This window comes from Rhinolophus sinicus, linkage group LG12 (genome assembly GCF_036562045.2).
Source record: "Rhinolophus sinicus isolate RSC01 linkage group LG12, ASM3656204v1, whole genome shotgun sequence".
In the NCBI taxonomy this organism is placed as follows: Eukaryota; Metazoa; Chordata; class Mammalia; order Chiroptera; family Rhinolophidae; genus Rhinolophus; species Rhinolophus sinicus.
The window spans coordinates 22,799,742-22,816,314 of NC_133761.1; the positions used below are offsets into that span (position 1 = coordinate 22,799,742).

General features: G+C 43.0%; 1 protein-coding gene across 29 annotated transcripts in view; it reads left to right on the forward strand.

Moving 5' to 3' along the window:
- SYBU (syntabulin) overlaps nt 1–16,573 on the forward strand; it is a 108,234-nt gene that overhangs the window by 33,977 nt on the left and 57,684 nt on the right. For 2 of the 29 annotated variants that reach the window (XM_019750574.2, XM_074316743.1), the window contains exons 2-3: nt 5,315–5,401; nt 7,210–7,414. In XM_019750574.2, the coding sequence (XP_019606133.2) occupies nt 5,378–5,401; nt 7,210–7,414 (229 nt within the window). In that variant the 5' untranslated portion in view covers nt 5,315–5,377. The other 27 variants (XM_019750576.2, XM_074316744.1, XM_074316736.1 and 24 more) reach the window with 26 other exon arrangements.

The following is a 16,573-nucleotide window of genomic DNA, read 5'->3' on the forward strand; positions in this document are numbered from 1 at the left end:
GGGGCGCTGTGTTCATTTCCCAATATGTACTGCTCTTGCCCTTTGAGTAGAGGATCTCAAAATCCTCTTTCTCCCTCCCCATCTTTTAGCAGAAATAAAGGCAGAATTGTTTTGGTGTTTTGTTTTGTTTTTAATTGAAAAGTATGTTTACCAAGAAGTTGAAGGGAAAACAAGTACTAAATCATGGAAATAAATGATATAATGGAGAACAGTTTCTTTTACCTTAATGTAACTCAAATCTAGCCACAGATCTGCTTTCTGGGAACCCAGATTATGAATTCCTTGTTTAAGCCTAGACTACCGTGGACGCTGAATGAATCCCTCAGAGCCTCTAACCTTGGCTACCTGCTCTGCCCCTGCCACATCTGAGAAGAATCTTGGCCTTCATTTCTCATCTGTCTAGGTCCCTTGCTGTCCCTTGCTGGGTTCAGGTAGTTTTCAACTGCCCTGTCCATCTCATTCATACTTCTGGTCTCTTGGGAAAGGAAAGTGCTTTTCTCTCAGGCTCAGAATTCAGCCTCTGGTTTAGGTCTTCTTATGCCTACCTTACAGATAACTTTCTTGGCCCTTTTTGTGAGTCGGTAAGACCCACACATCTCCCTGTCTTGTCCAGTCATTTGAAGCATTTCATTAGGTAAATGTCAAGATTCAGTTTCTGCTATCTGGATGGAAACTGTTACATTCATACTTTCCAGGGTGTCTTAATTTCAATCATTATAATCTGTCCCAATAAGTCTACACCTGCTTATCCAACCATGTGTCTTCAGTTTGTTCAATACAATCACCATACCTATATCTTTGGCTAGTATCTTTCCTATCCGCACAAATGGACAAAAGGCCATAAACAGCAGACAGCATTTTTGGAGGGTTACCTCATGCCTGCTTCCTCATCAGGCAAGCAGAAGACTGTATCCTTACCAATAATCTTCAAAGGCCCAACCTCTGCCTTCTCACCTGGACTTGCCATTAACTCCTGTTCTTCATCTGGGAGATGCCTCTGACTGAAAACTCATTTGCAGAGCAGAGATAATTGACACACGCTGAACCCAATGGATGTTAAAGTCAGCCTTGCCTCACGGTACCCACTCCCCTCTCTACCCCTCGTCGGGGAGTGATGTTGCAGAATTCTACTCACGACAGTTTTACAACATCAAGATCCTCTAACCATATAGTAACAACACATACAATAAGAGGAGGGTTGACCACTCACACATGTTTTTATGGGAAAACGGACAGCACTTTCCCTGGTAAGAAAAACATAGGTCTGCACCCTACCACAAAAAAAAAAAAAAAAGGAAAAAAAGAAATCCCAGGATGCCCCAGAGTGCAGTTTCTTTTCTTCATGACGTGTTGTAAAGCACGTCAGCTGCTTCTTGTTGCTGTGCAGATCATACAACATCGGGTCACTGAGAGAGACAGCAGCGCTTGCTCGCACAGCTTATAGGATTAGGAGATGGTGCTTTGTCAGCCCTGACTGAGTCCCAGAAAGCCCCCAGTATACTCAGGTGAGCTGTGAGGAAGAGTGGATGTGGGGACCACGCTGTCTCGGTTGTATGGTACAGATGTTTTCTCTTTGGCAGTGCATTTGTATTGTCTTTCTGTGAAGTTTGCAGTCAGGGTGGTGGTGGGGGGGCTCCGGTACATAAAAACCTGCCCTTTATCATTTATCTGGTTTCAGGAATTGGCCACATGCACCTCACAGGATTTTTGTGAGGTTCAAAGAAGATTATATATGTGAAAGAGATCTTAAAATATAAAGTTGTGTGCAAATGAAAGGTATGAATCATTTAATTACCAATTTCAGATAAAGAATCAAATAATTTATACCAGATTTGGGGGCATAGACACATTTCTTTTCTCCCAATCCGCAATACCCTATCTCCCCTGTTCCTCCCCAGGCCTGGGCAGGGATCTTATTTATAATCTTGAAGAGTTCTAGCCTTCAGAAGCAACTCAAACCTTCTAAAAACCAGCATTACTTTCATTTCTAAAGGAAAAGCCACAAAACTACAAAACCAGACAATGAGTATGTAAGTAGACACTGAAAATGACGCATGAGAATGTTGTAAAGCAGATGAAGATGAATATAATATACTGTATTAGATTATATCTCTTTGATGATATAATCCAAACATTGTAAGACATTTCTCTTGATGACATGAGAAACACTTGAATGAAATTAAAGGCAACATAGATATTATCATTTGTAAAACTTGCCTTTTAGAACAGTGAAAAAAACAGGCTTGGGTTCCAAAAGTACAGAGCTAAGAAGCATTTGAACACTAAATCATCAGCCTTTCCTTCAGCAGCGTTGCTATGGTGACAACAGGGCTACGGCACAGCCTCTCACTGCCTGCACTTCTTCAGTAAAAGCTTTCATTGAACACATGTTGGATTTTTTAGGCACACACCCCATCATCAAATACAAAGACATAATGAGGCAGCTTTTCCTGAGTCATTTTCAGAGCAGAAGTTGTGTCTGTTTCCTTTATCCTGATGGGCCCCTTATGGTGTTATAGAATTCATTCATTCATGTATTCATTCATTTGACTATTCATGTGACAGGACCTGTACCAGACATTGCCGATAATCCCTGGTGAAGACAGACAAATAAATAGGGAATTCTGATACAAGAGCATAACAGCTCTACTGGGATAAATTAAATACGAGGTGTCCTGGAAGTATGTAAAGGGAGCACCTGACCCTTCTTGGGGAGGTTTCCTGGAAGAAGCTATCTCTAAAATGAAACTTAATGTAACCTAAGGAGTTGAGGAGGATGGGTGGGTGGGATGCAAGAAGTGTTCTAAACAAAAGGACCATCGTGTGCAACAGTCTAGAGGAAGAAAGAACATACCTCCAGAGAATTGAAAATTCTAGTTTGAGAGGTATCCATTTGCAGAGGACCGGTGGGTAGTGAAGGCAGGGGGTGCAGGTTAGAGAGAGAAGAGTGGCAAGAAATGAGATCGGAGTGGTAAATAAGGACAAATCATGAAAGGCCTTTGTGCCACATTAAGGAGTTTGAATATTATTTAGAGGATAACCAGGAAGTCATTAGTGGGTTTTAATGAAGAAGTATGACATGACTTGGCCTTTCAGAAAGGCCTTGTGGGGAAAATTTGAAAAACTGGTGAGAAAGGAATGAGGCAAGATTGGAAGCAAGACAACTTGAGTTAGATCACTATTGCAATAATCCAGGATGTTTGTGGTTGATACTCTAAATGAAGATCATGCAGTTGATCAGTAGACAGAAGTAATCAGATTCAAGACATTATTATTAGGGTAGTGTGGAGATCACTTGTTGATGGCTGCTATGTGGGGGTCACGGGAGGGAGAAGCCAAGAATGACTCCGAGGTCCTGATTGGATAGGTCAGTGAAGGATGTTTCTGACATCAGGCCCCAAGCCTCAATTCTCAGTTCTCAGTAGGGAACTCAGAAGCACCTTTTGACCTTAACAGTTCATTCCCATCTCACAGTATATGTTCCCGGGCTCATAATTTTGGAAATATGAGGTTGGTGCAAAAGTAATTGTGGTTTAAAGCATTAAAAATAATTGCAAAAACTTCAATTAACGTTTGCATCAATGTAATAATAAATTATAGAAGTCATCCTGGACCATCATTTTCCTGACATCCATATCTGAGGACAGCTATGGATATAGAAAGTATAAATTAATCATGCTTTCCTCCCAAATAAAAAATCCTAGGATCACCAACCCCACTGCTTAAGAGAGCTCAGTAGATTGAAAAGGTATGAAGATGTATGGAGTAAAATTCCTTTGGAAATGTAGGAAAAAGACAAATTGATTCCACTACTCCTGACTTCAGGCTCTCTCTAGACTCATACTGTGCATTTGTAGACTTTGAGAATTGAAGACTGAGACAAATGCTATTTGGAGAGCAGAAAAATGGGGCTGTTGGAGGTTCAAATATGATTTTTAAGGATCATGCAGGACACTTGGGTGTGAGGATCAGACTGTTCCCCACTCATATTGCTACTTAGAATGCTCTCCAATTCTGAATACATGGCATCTAAGTTATTATACATGTTGAATTCCATCACCAGGTAAGATTTCAGTACACCAAGCATAATAATAAATCAAGGTCCATGATCCAGCTGATTGTTCCTACTCTAAGTCCTCAGTGGGACAGGTTTTGGAGCTTTTTTGAACAAATTTGTCTGTCTCACAATTACTTTTTCTGCGTGTCATGTAAGAAGCCTCAGCCTGAAGGTGGCTTAACTGCCCTTTGGAAATTTCTATTCCTTCTGCTGGGTACAGCTCTTTTGTTTTCCTCATCTAATCCTCACAGCTACCCTTTGAGGTAGATATTATTATTATTATTATTATTATTATTATTATTGAATTTTACGAGAATGAAAATGAATTTCAGAGAGGTCAAGTTCAGAGAGGTCGAGAACTTTAGGCACAAAGATACTCAGCTTGAAAGGAGTGAAGTGGCGCCCCGAACCCGGCTTCATAAATTCAAGTGCAGCGTCCTTCCTGTAGCTGGGTGCCTAGGGCTCTCTCTCTGGCGGCTGTTGGGCAGAATTGGAGAAAAGGCTGCTCTCGCCCTAAACAGCTTGGCTCCGCAAGCCCGCGGGAACCGCCTCCTCGTTCTTAGCCCGGGGCGCTGCGCTTCCAACCCAAGGCCCTTCTGATGCAAACCACCCAAGGGGAATAGCAGCCTTTGAGATCCCGGAACCCAGATGCTGTGTCAGTCCTGCAGCACTGGCTTGGCTGGGGTCCGGGTGGAGGGGGACCCGCCCTGTCTCTCTCGGGGGAGGTAATTGTGGGGAGCCGTGCGCTGACTTAAAACCGAGAGGGCAGGGAGGGGCCGTGAGGGAAAAACTTTCCCTTTCTCCATTTTGGCTCTCAGTGATGTCGCAGATTTTCTCTGCTCTTCCAACCGACGTGCACCGCCTTCCAACCGGATACCAGGTGCCAAAAAGAGGGTGTCGGGAACCTCCCGGCTGCAGATGCTCGGAGCCTCGCCTGCCCCCTTTGGGTCAGGATCGGCAGAGAGGGAGGGGCGCCTGGCACCTGGGGGAAGTGCCAGCGGCGAAATCGGGCGGGCGGGGTGAACGAAGGCACGGACTGGTGGTTCGGGGGCCGGCAGGTGAGGGAGGTCCGGGGGAACGGGGCGGCGCCCCAGGGGCAGCAGCGGGAGGCGGCGGCACCACGTGTCCGGCCGGGGCGGGGCGGACGGGTGCGCCCTCGCAGCGGAGCGCGAACCGTGGCAGTGGCGGCGGCTCGTCGGACCCGCAGCAGCCACCTCCTGCACCCCGCGCCAGCTCACCGCAGTCTTCTCGCCCCAGTGCAAGCAGGTGCCTCCTGGACGGCGACAGCGGCGGCGCGGGGAGCCGGAGGGCAGCAGCGCGATGGGACCCCTACGAGAGAGCAAGGTAAGGAAGGCACGTAGTGTGGACGCGGGTGGCAGTGTGCGCGAGCGCTGGAGGGAGAGGGAAGGTAACCACTGCGGGGCGAGAAGGGCCAGGTGCGAGCTGGAGGGGTGGCGTTTAGAGTGGGGTAAACGGGGACAAGAAGGTGGTGGGGAGGATGGGAAGCGAGGGACATTTGCTCAAGTGATGAGAGCCGGGAGATGGGTAGGTGCTTGGGTAGGACAAGATTTGGGGGGTTGACACAAGGATTTTAAACATTGCCTTTGGAGGGCTAATCCCATCTCCTGATATTGGGAATTTGGGATCTAGCTCTCAATCGATGTCGTGTGTGTGTGTGTGTGTGTGTGTGTGTGTGTGTGTGTGTGATGTGAATGAAAACGTTTTCATGTATTGGTGACTGAGAAATCAGGACTCCAGCATGTCAGCGACCCAGACAGTATTGGTTCAGGGTATGCAGTATGCCAAGCCCAGTGGCAGACGTGTGATACCTGCTGGGTGACTGATGTGCAGAACAAATCCAGACACTGGGTGCGGCTCTCGCCCCTGGATAGGCTGGATGCCTGAGCAACCTCAGGAGTTCTTCGCGGCTGGGCTTTCCCTTCAATTCCTGCACTGTGTGGGCCTCCTAGAGATGTTTACTTTGGCAGCGACCCTTCCTGGTAAGCAGCATGGAAAGGAGCAGGAGGTCATGTTTCAAAATAGTGTTTGTTACCTAATCCAAAGCCCATTTTCAATTGCAGAGGTTGGAGGGAGCAGTGGGGTTTTTTGTAAAGAGATCCTCCTAGGAAACCATTTTAATAAGGCAGGGTGATGGTAACCTGGAAAAGCACTGGAGTTCAGGCCTGTTCTACGTCTAGATGACATGCTGTGTTGGCTAAGCATCTTCACCTCTTTTAGCCTCAGTTTCCTCATCTGTAAATAGGGACACAAATTAGTGTCCTCTCGGTGGCCTGGGTTATAAGGATCAAATGAGATAATGGTTGGGAAAGCACTTTAAAAATGGAAAAACACTGCCAAAATATTACTTTTATGCATTTTTTTTTAAACCAAGTCACGGCCCTCTATATTTAATGCTGTGGTTTTAAGGAGAGAGGGAAAAAAATCTATTCTCGTGGGTGTCCTGTAAGGAAAACAAAAGCTAAACATGATGTAAAAGGTGGAGCCATCTTACCGGGTATTGGATTTTTGTTTGCTTTTCTGTTGGCAACAAGCCTTGTGTACCAGGATATTAATGAATAATTAAGATCCTGGCCGGAAGAGGAGGGATTTGAAAGATAAGGCTGCATGATCTATCGGGAAAGAATTGTTCCAGGTACAGGGGTCTACTTTGTGAGGAGATGGGAAAACAGAAGTCAAATTGTTGCAGCTAATTCAGGGACAGCAAAATGGAAGTCTAGAGGAAATCAAGTAGTGTGCTATGAGTAATAAAAAGCTTTTGAGAGAGCCGAAAGCTTGAATGGGAATGAGAAAACTAGAGCAGGAAGGTGAGTCAGGAATGGCATAGAAGAGTGGGATGGCCTTTCTGCCAGCGGTGGAAGTGTATGGGCTCGTGTGTGTGTGTGTGTGTGTGTGTGTGTGTGTGTTTGTCCATTTTCATCCTTGCTCCAGTGTGTGCTCTTCAGTAGATGAGAAGGGTTAGCTCTATAGAAGAGTGTTGGAGCTCATTTCAGCCACTGAGATAAGAACTACTCTGTGAAGATTCAATGTTCAGACATGTGATTTCTTAGAAACTGAGCCCAGAAGGAGCAGAGAAGTTCGGAGAGGGAAACAAGTTTCTTTTTTTGTTTTCTCTTTTGCTGTCCAATTTTGAGAAGGAGCAGAGAGGGCAGCATCATGAGAAGGAGATTTCCCGAAGCCGAATTCCCCGTTTGATTCTTCGGCCCCATCTGCCCCAGCAACAGCACAAAGTGTCCCCAGCCTCAGAGTCTCCCTTCTCGGAGGAAGAGAGCAGAGAGTTCAACCCCAGCAGCTCTGGGCGCTCAGCAAGGACCATTAGCAGCAACAGCTTCTGCTCAGGTACAGTATCTACGAGAGGCCACATACAGGCATGAAGTGTGTACACTGCAGGTGTGCTGTGAATGGGCCTATATCGGGCCCCGTAGAGCCTAGAACTAGACTTCTATTATTGGGGTGAATTGTCTGTAGTTGCACCTTTTGGGTTGTTCTGACCTACAAATATAGCAGTTTCATATGACTCAACCCAGTGGAACTTCATACCTGTTTTTATGTGACTCTAGTTTATAATTTACAATGTAAAATCTAACTTCTTGTTTGAAAACATGTATTCCTGTTATATACATGGACTGTTTAAAAAATGTGTTCCTTTGTTAAATCTGGAAAACGCATAAGCTTGCATTTTTTACTAGCAACCTTTATAAGCCTGTGGACTTCTATTTATGGATCCCCCAAAGGTAAAGCAACTCCAAAACATCAAGATCAAGGAGGTTTATATCCCAGGACTGGCCTTGTAGTTTAGAGAAAGGAGAAGAGCACAGACTTTGTAATCCTCCAGGCCTTAGCTGATTCCCTGGTCTTTCCACCATTTACAAGCTGTGTGACCTTGGGCAAGTTGCTTAATCTCCTTAAGCCTCAGTTGTTACACCCATAAAATGGAAGGATCATACCTACCTTGTATGGTTACTGTGAGGTTGAATGAGAGCACGTACCTAAATGGACTCCTAGATCAGTGCCTGCCTTATTATAGAGGTGCATAATAAATGATGGTTCTTTTTTTTTTTTTTCAATTAGTTTCAGGTGCACAAGACAAAGCAAAAGTTAGACGTTTATCATTTATATAAATGATGGTTCTTAATAAGATGAAGTAGGGATATCAGTTTTGGCACATGAGTAGGAAGTTTCCTTAAAGGTCTGAGCATATTGGGTAAAAGCACAAATCTCTTCATAGCTCCTGAAGGTACCACCATATCACTTGGCAGAGCCTGTTATACACATTGAAGCACATGACTGAGAAGGACTTGAATCCTTTGAGAAGTATGAGGAATTTGGGTAACGTTTAAAGGAGTGACTGCCTTATGATTAATGAAGAATGTTTCATAGTGGATAAGTTTTTTAACTTATTTAGGAAAACGTAATTCGAAGATTAACCCATGTATGAGAAGGGACATGTGAATCAAGATGCTATGATTAATGCTCTCATTTAACAGAATACAATATTTCATTATATTTAGTAGTGGTAACTACATTGTTCAGGGATTTTTAACATGCATCTTTGGATTTACATACTTTTGCAAAAGAATTCCATCCGTAAGTTACATACTAGAAATATTCTGCTTTTTAAATTTTTTTCTCTGTAAAGCCTCAGATGATCTATGTGGTTCTGAAAAAATATTCTATCAAAATATTATATTTTAAAACTTATTTATTGCTGTTGGAATAATATGAGTCTAGTTTAAAATGGAAACCCACTGATGGCTTGCTTGATAAAGAAAAAAACAAAAGGAAAACTGACAAACTGGAGCAGTTTAGATCCTCAGAAACTGAAGTCATATTTGCAGAGTGTAATGCTGTTTACTTTCACTCCATTTGGAGCTCAGGAATCACTCTGGTCAAGTATGGCTGAACCCCGGGGATATCATTTCAAACTGACATGGCTTGTTTATATAACTCAAGTCCACATTTATCCTGATCTCCTCTCCACATAATCATTTTCTCTCTAACTGACTTCAGGATGGATAGTGTTATCAAAAAAAAAAAAAAGTCAAATCAAAACAAAAACTCCAAATATATTTTAGAAAATATACTTGACAAACCAATAAAATTATTAATTTTGGTCATGAATCACTCTCTCCAAGACCCATTTCCTGGATCATCCTTCCTTCCTAGGAGACCTGTCTCCCACTGAGACCATAATGCTATACATGAAAATCGAAAAGTAGATATTGATCCATCTGCCATTAACTGGCTGAGAATTGAGTGGCAGAAACAACTAATTATGAGTGCCTAAAACCTACCTTTCCATCTTTAGCTTTACATCCTATCTCTTACTAGGATTCCCTCCATTCCTGGGCCTCACCCTCCTGTGTTGGTGATTCCCCAAGCTTTGGGTTGGTGCCTTTTCCTTCTTTGCTTTCTTTTCCTACAGAACCCTGACAAACCCCATGACTGCTTTGAGTGCTGCGCTGACTAAAATTGACAGGAGCAAGGCCTTTGGGGGGCGTGTTAATGATGCTATAGGAGGTCAGTCTGTGGATGAGAAATAAATGGGTTTGGTACTGTGGGGAGCATTAAAGCTGCAGGCAGTGAGGTAGAGAATGTAAAACAGTCCAACCAGCAGGGGGAAATAGCTGGTTTAAATCCAGCTACGTTGACACTAAGGCCAGAGTATGTGTTGGTTGCTTAATCATGGCAGTTAAGTCAGAGACCAGAGTACATACAAACATTACAGATTCCATCCTCTGCTAGAATGAAACTAAACTTATTTAGAGCTGTCTGTTACCACCATAGCTTTATAACCTTACAGTGATCATTCTGCATTAGCTTGTCTTCTTTATAAATCATCACATTCACTAATGTGAAAGGAGACATGCAGAGTTAGGGGAATTCTTACAATCTGGTAGTGAAATGGTAGAGGAAGATGTTACTCAAACACAATGCAATTTAATTTGAAAATTACATTTTTCAGAACAGCAAACCAGAGACGCTTTCCCCAAATCTGTACCAAAGGCATTAATTGTAAAGCGCATATGTTCTAAGATACTCGGTTTTTAAAGAAGGATAATGTCGTGAGTTTACATGAAGTTAAATTTACTTAATATTAATATAAAGGATTATCCTTTGAGAGCATGGCTTTCCTTTCATTTGTATTATAACAAAAAAGATCATGATAGTTGATGGGTTCCTCACACCCACCCTCATGTTTTTCTTTGAATTTTACCAATCTGTGAAATTAAAAGACTGGGAACTGTTTTCAAAGTGACCTGTCCATTTTTACCTGCTTTCTCTATTCCTTCCTGCATACCACTGCCTTCCCCTCTTCCTTCCCATGGGAGCCTTGATGAGGAACATCTAATGACATGATATTCTATATGCTAATTTGTATGTTGTATCTATCTCATTTCAGAGGGAAGGAGTTGTGTGTGACCTTTTGCAATTCATTTGGGTGTGTCCCCAAAGAGCTCTTCTTTTAATAGCTTCTTATTAGCAGAATTTCTTTGAAGATATGCGTGTGTTTTTTGGTTTTTGGTTTTTTGCAGTGTACTCCAACATCATTCTCCTGTTAAAATAGTCTTATTCCTTACAGTTTGTATTCAGTCTTACTCACTGTGGCCTTAATTGGGCATAGTTAAGTTTATATTGTATATATTGGAGGCCAGGCACTATTTTGTGTACATAGCAAATAAAACATTGTATATTTTTAGTAAATATTAACTAATGTTTCCTTTAAAAAAGAAATACATAAGGAAGTACAGTTAATAGTAACAAAACATCTGATTTCATGTCCCGTCTTTTATTTTTAATCATTTTTTCTGTTTTTTAAATCAACGTTTTGGCATAAAGTTTCCTTTTTTTCCTCTTTTTTCCCCAAAGCCCCTGTGCCGTATTTCTTGGTTTAACATGCCCATGAGAAGTGATAAAACCCATATTTATGATTTGTGTCCTGGATGTGGCCCACTGAATCTAGGTCGCTGGCCGTTTTTCTTCCTTTTTTTGTTGGTAGTTAACTGTCTGTGTCATCGTCCCAGGACTCCAGCCACTATGAGAAAAGCTGATGACCTGAGTAACTCAGTCACATACATCAGTCACCTGACATGGTTAGCAGCCTGCTGTGCCTTCCTCTTTGCTTAGTTGAGGCAATAATTGCCCCTTAGAACTGGGAGGCAGATGGATTGCTGGGTTTTAAGCTAGTTCTCCTTGGGGTGCCTTGTAAACATGGCAGGTGGAACAAATTATGCGTATAGAGAACACTGGTTGTTTTATGGAAGACCCATGATTTCTCTGAGTTATTTCCATGTTTCTAATCTGCACACACAGACACATAGGCAAGTTTGTGACTTTAACACATACCAAATCAATACACTAAATGATCAGAATTCAAGATGCTTTGCCGTCTAATCCTGAGTCAGGGTGTTTACAGAAAGTATTTTGGTTTTTTGACAGTAGCTATGAAGAAATCCTTTGAGTTTCAAGACCTAGAGGTAATCGTTGTTGCTGTTTGTGGGAAGAAAATTAAAGCAAATTACAACCTGACTAGTATTCTGCCATGGCATGACAATGCCTCAAAAAATCTGCCAGTCCTTTCCAAACAGAAATATTTCTGCTGTGCTTTTGTCCAATGGAGGAAACTTGGCATGTGGCTAGAGTAAGCATTTGAACATAATGATTAGAATTGAGATGAACTGCTTAGAGAAGTGAGTTGCAATACAGAATTACAGTGTAATTGAATGACTGCCAACCTGCTGGGAAGGGGGAAAAAAACAAAGAGTCTAAGACTTTACTATCATTTTAATGAGGATGGCACTGTTGCATAATCTATATTTCAAGTGCTTAGCTGCCTCAGCTGCAGAAATAAGTACCGAATGAAATAGGTTACAAATGAAAAGTACATAGGCACTATTTCTTTGAAGATGTGGTAACTACAATTAGGAAGACAGGAGCAAACTTTTCTTAACATTTAATAATAATAATAATAATACTTCGCAATAGAACTGGATTATGCCTGAAAGCAAATTATGGCACTCAAAGTGAAAATCTTTTATGTTCTAAGATACTCATCTTTATGACAATATTTCTCAATTTCAGAGTATAATGTTTATCTACTTTAGAATCCTCAGGAAAACGTGTTTGAAATGGAGATGCCTTGGCCCCACTGTAACCTATCATCTCTGAGTGGGTGAACCTACGAATCTGTATTTTACAGGTTTTCCAGGTGACTCTTATGCCTACTGAGGTCAGCCTCACTGCTTTGGGGTCTGTATGTGTTTGGGGTCTTTGTATGAGAAACTCAAGTGGTGTGCCTGAAGTGGCATCAAAAGGTGAGCAAGGATGGAGATGATAGAGATGATGGCCAGATAAGCTGTTTAAATCCCCAGCAGGGGACAAGGAAAATGCCTCTGCATTCCTTGGCAATTATAGCTTCTCACTCTTTATTTACAATTCCCATGTCATTCGTCTTAGCAGTAATATTTGTTATATCTATATATGGATTTAACTTGTGCTCAAATGGTAGAAAAGTAGAGGGGAGGAGAAAACATTTCCTTCCTTTATTTTCCTATATAATCCTCTCTATCTCTGGATTTACTATTTCTATTCATGCTCTTTATTCTTTTGTATTTTCTTTCTTTCATATTAGGATGAGTTGGGGTACACTGAAAGTAGGTATGCTGGGTACACCAGGAGTGTACTCTGAACAGCCAGTCGGTACACTGAAAGAAATGAAAAACGAGAAACTGTGGCCTGGGAATAGCAGGACATTCAGCTTTTTGCAAGTTTCCACAAAAATGTATTCTCCAATAACATTTATTAAATACCTGCTAAGGATCAGGAATCACGCTAAGGCTACAAAGATGAATAAACCACAGTGATTAGAAAAATCCATTATTTTACAGCCTTAACCCTGGCACCAAAATAAATGGACAGCAAATCTTAGAATGTGATGCCTACGTGACTGTTTCTACTCACTTGTATTGCTTCCCTGTTCCTTTTACCCACACCGACTCCACACACACTCCTTCCTTGTAATTTGAGTGTGTTGCTCCATTTATCATCACATTTACTTCTCACATTTCATAAGCCCAGAGATTCAAAGGAGTAACATTAATTAGTGTGGTGTCGTAGATAAACATGAGCTTTGGCATCAGGGAACCTGAGTTAAAAGCGTGAAATGAGATTAGCAAGGCAGGCGGGGTCAGATCAGGAAAGGCTTTGTATGCTGCGGTCAGAACTTGATCCAGGAGATCGAGGATCCATAAGGAACTAGACCCGGGATGTAAAGAGTGAGGCTGCCTGGATAGATGACAATAGATGGGATTTTAGAACTGCACACGGTGTTCCCCTTCTAACAGTATTCAGAATTTTAAAAACTTAGCTTTTTTTGTTTTGTGGGCCACGTAGCATGCATAAATAACAGAATAGGGCTCCTGGGTCACCATTGTGCAATTCCTAAGGATCTTGCCCAGCCATTGAAGGGTTTTCAGCAGGGAAGAGTTATGAGCAGATTTATAATTTAGAAATATCTTTCTGATTATGTGATGGAAAGTGGGTGGGAGGGGCAGGCAATGATGGTGAGGAGCCTACCTGGTTTGAAGACCACTGTGGCTGTCTAAGGGAAAGCCGATAAAATGATACGTGTGAGGATGGGGGGTGAGAGCCTATGGGCCTTAGTCATTAATTGCAAGTGGAAGGGGCAGGAAAGGATTGTGTCTAAGTGTCCACTGGATGAGTGCAGACAGAGTAGCAGGACTGGGGAGAAGAACAATGAGTCAGGTGGATGCGCTCAGATTGGGCTTTGTTGCATTTGAGATAAAGGTAAAGGTCTAGAGTGAAGAGAAGTCAGAGACATTGGTAGCTGAAGTCAAGGGAATTGATGATACTATCTGAGGAGAGTGCATGGAGGAAAATGATTAGAGGACCAAGGCTAGAACTCTGAGATAAAGCAAGGGCAGGCAGAATAAAGAAACCAAGGCACCTGAGAACAAGCACTCAAAGAGGAAAGGGGAGAGCCAGGAATGACTATGATCCCAAAGGGAGACTTTCAAGAAAAAATAGCCAACAGGTTTGGCGGTCACAGCAGGGTTAAGTAAGGTGTGCACTAAAAGATACTTAGGGAGGACACCACTATGTTATCAGTGATCTTAGGTAGAAACAATCGCAGAAAATTGGGGGCATGGAATTCAAATTGCATAAGGCTGAGATGTGAATGGTTGGTGATAAATAGAACGTAGACAGCTTTTTGAAAAAGGCTCAGTGGGATAAGAAAAAGAAAATAGAATAAAAACAAGTGTTGCATTCATCGTAAAGATAAGGTGTTTATCAAGTGACAGGTATTTTGATAAGGTTTTTAGGTTGAAGGGAATACACAATGAAGAGAAAGAAGGAAACGAGAGAGAGAAAGAGAGAGAGATATTGAAAATAGTAGAGAAGTGATAACTTTGTAATGAGACTGAGGGTAGACCAAAAAAGACACATATAAGGAAGAAAAGAAAGGCAAGAAATGAATGCAGTTGGCCCTTGACCAACACAGGGGTTAGAGATACCAACCTTCATGCAGCTGGAAATCTACATATAACTTGTAACTTCCCAAAACCATAACTACAGTCATCCCTCAGTATCCGCAGGGTCTTGTTTCCAAGACCCCCGCAGATACCAAACTCCACCGATACTCAAGTTCCTTATTTAAAATGGCACAGAACAATGCATGTAGTAAACCCTCTGCATCTGCGGATTCCCAACCATAGATCCAAAATACTGCTTTTGATCCAAGATTGGTTGAATCCATGGATGGGAATCCCAGGGATAATGGAGGGCCAACTGTATGTCGAAAAAAAGTCCACATGTAAATGGACCCATGCAGTTCAAACCCATGTTAAGGGTTAACTGTATAGGTAAGTGTATTTATAGGTGAGGGTAGGTAGCTGAAGGATGCATTTCAAAGCCTGGGTTAGGTGCCCCTCTTTATGCTTCCTCTATCATATCACAAGACCTCGTTTGAAAATTTCTTTATTCTCTCTTAGTTACCTGACTCCCCTGTAGACTAAGCTACATAAAGGCAGGAACGATATAGTTCCCTGCACCATACCTGACACCGAGTTGCTTAATAAGTATTTGTTGGAATTTGGTAAAAGGCATAATTATGAGAACAGGACAAGTGGTATATTTTCATTCATTTAATAAAATCTATTGAGGGTCAGCCCGGTGGCTCAGGTGGTTGGAGCGCCGTGCTTCTAACGCCAAGGTCGCCAGTTCGATTCCCACATGGGCCAGTGAGCTGCGCCCTCTATAGCTAAGATTGTGAACAATGGCTCTCCCTGGAGCTGGGCTGCTGTGAGCAGCCGGAGGTTGGCGTGAGCTGCCCTGGGCTACTGTGAGCTGCCGTGGGCTACTGTGCGCTGTCGTGGGCTACCGTGTGCTGCCATGAGTGGCCGGTATCCATCATGAGTGGCCGGCAGCCGGGGAGAGCTGCCCTGAGCTGCTGTGAGTGCCCGATCCTACACAACTAGACTGAGAAACCATGGCTTGAACCGGAGTGGGGTGGGGGGGAAGAGGTGGAAGAAGGGGGAAAAAAATCCATTGAGAGCAGAATACTATCTTAATAACTGGGGAAATAAAACAACTAGAACCATACCCATTACTCACTTTAATTGGTTTGTTAAATGAAGGAAACCTTCCTGTCCTGAGGAGCTCCCCTGTCAGGCAATAAAAAATAATCTCTGTAATAGACCCATGCCCCCCAGTGTTGTGGGTAGCTGGAAGAGACGTCTCTTGCCAAGAAAGTCAGAAACTGCTCCACTTGAGAGTTGGCACTCGCAAACCATAAGAAAAATCAGCAGCCCAGTTTCAGAGTCAAGAAGGCATTTAGTACAAAGCCACATACCCACTTTCCCAGGACTCCAACTTGACACTGACCATAACCCCACCCTACACCCCAGGTGCTTTTCAGTCTGAGAAAACACCAATCTCCTCCCGCTGACCCCAGGGAGACTCAGTGAGCTTCAGGTGTGAAGTGGTTTTGCTGGCTCCTGGGCCCAGTAACTGGCTTGGCCATCTCTTGCGTTGGAGACACAATCCAGCTCCTCTGCCAGAACAGAGAGAGACTCCTGGACCCAGCTGCTTCTCACACTGCTGCGTAGCCATTGTCATATCCAGGGGCTCTGCTGCCTGAGTTACACTCCTCTGGCTCCAGAAGGAGGCCAGTTATTTGGGGCCTACTGCTCTCTCTTTTTGGGAACCCAAAACAAGCTTCCCAATGCATACCTGTACTCCTCAGGTGGGCTCGTCCAGCACTCACCCCCATCTGTAGAAACACATCCTTCAACTTCTCCCCGCAGTTGAATTTTCCTAGGGTTCCTCCTCTTTCCTGGCTGGCTCAGTCTTTATTTTCTGTCCTTTGGGGTGGGTGCTGGTGCAGATAGGATTCGTTTTAGACACTTGCCTAACCCTCAGAAATCTTGAGAACACGTGGACCCTAACCTACCCTTCTATTTATTCTGCGGTGTTTCT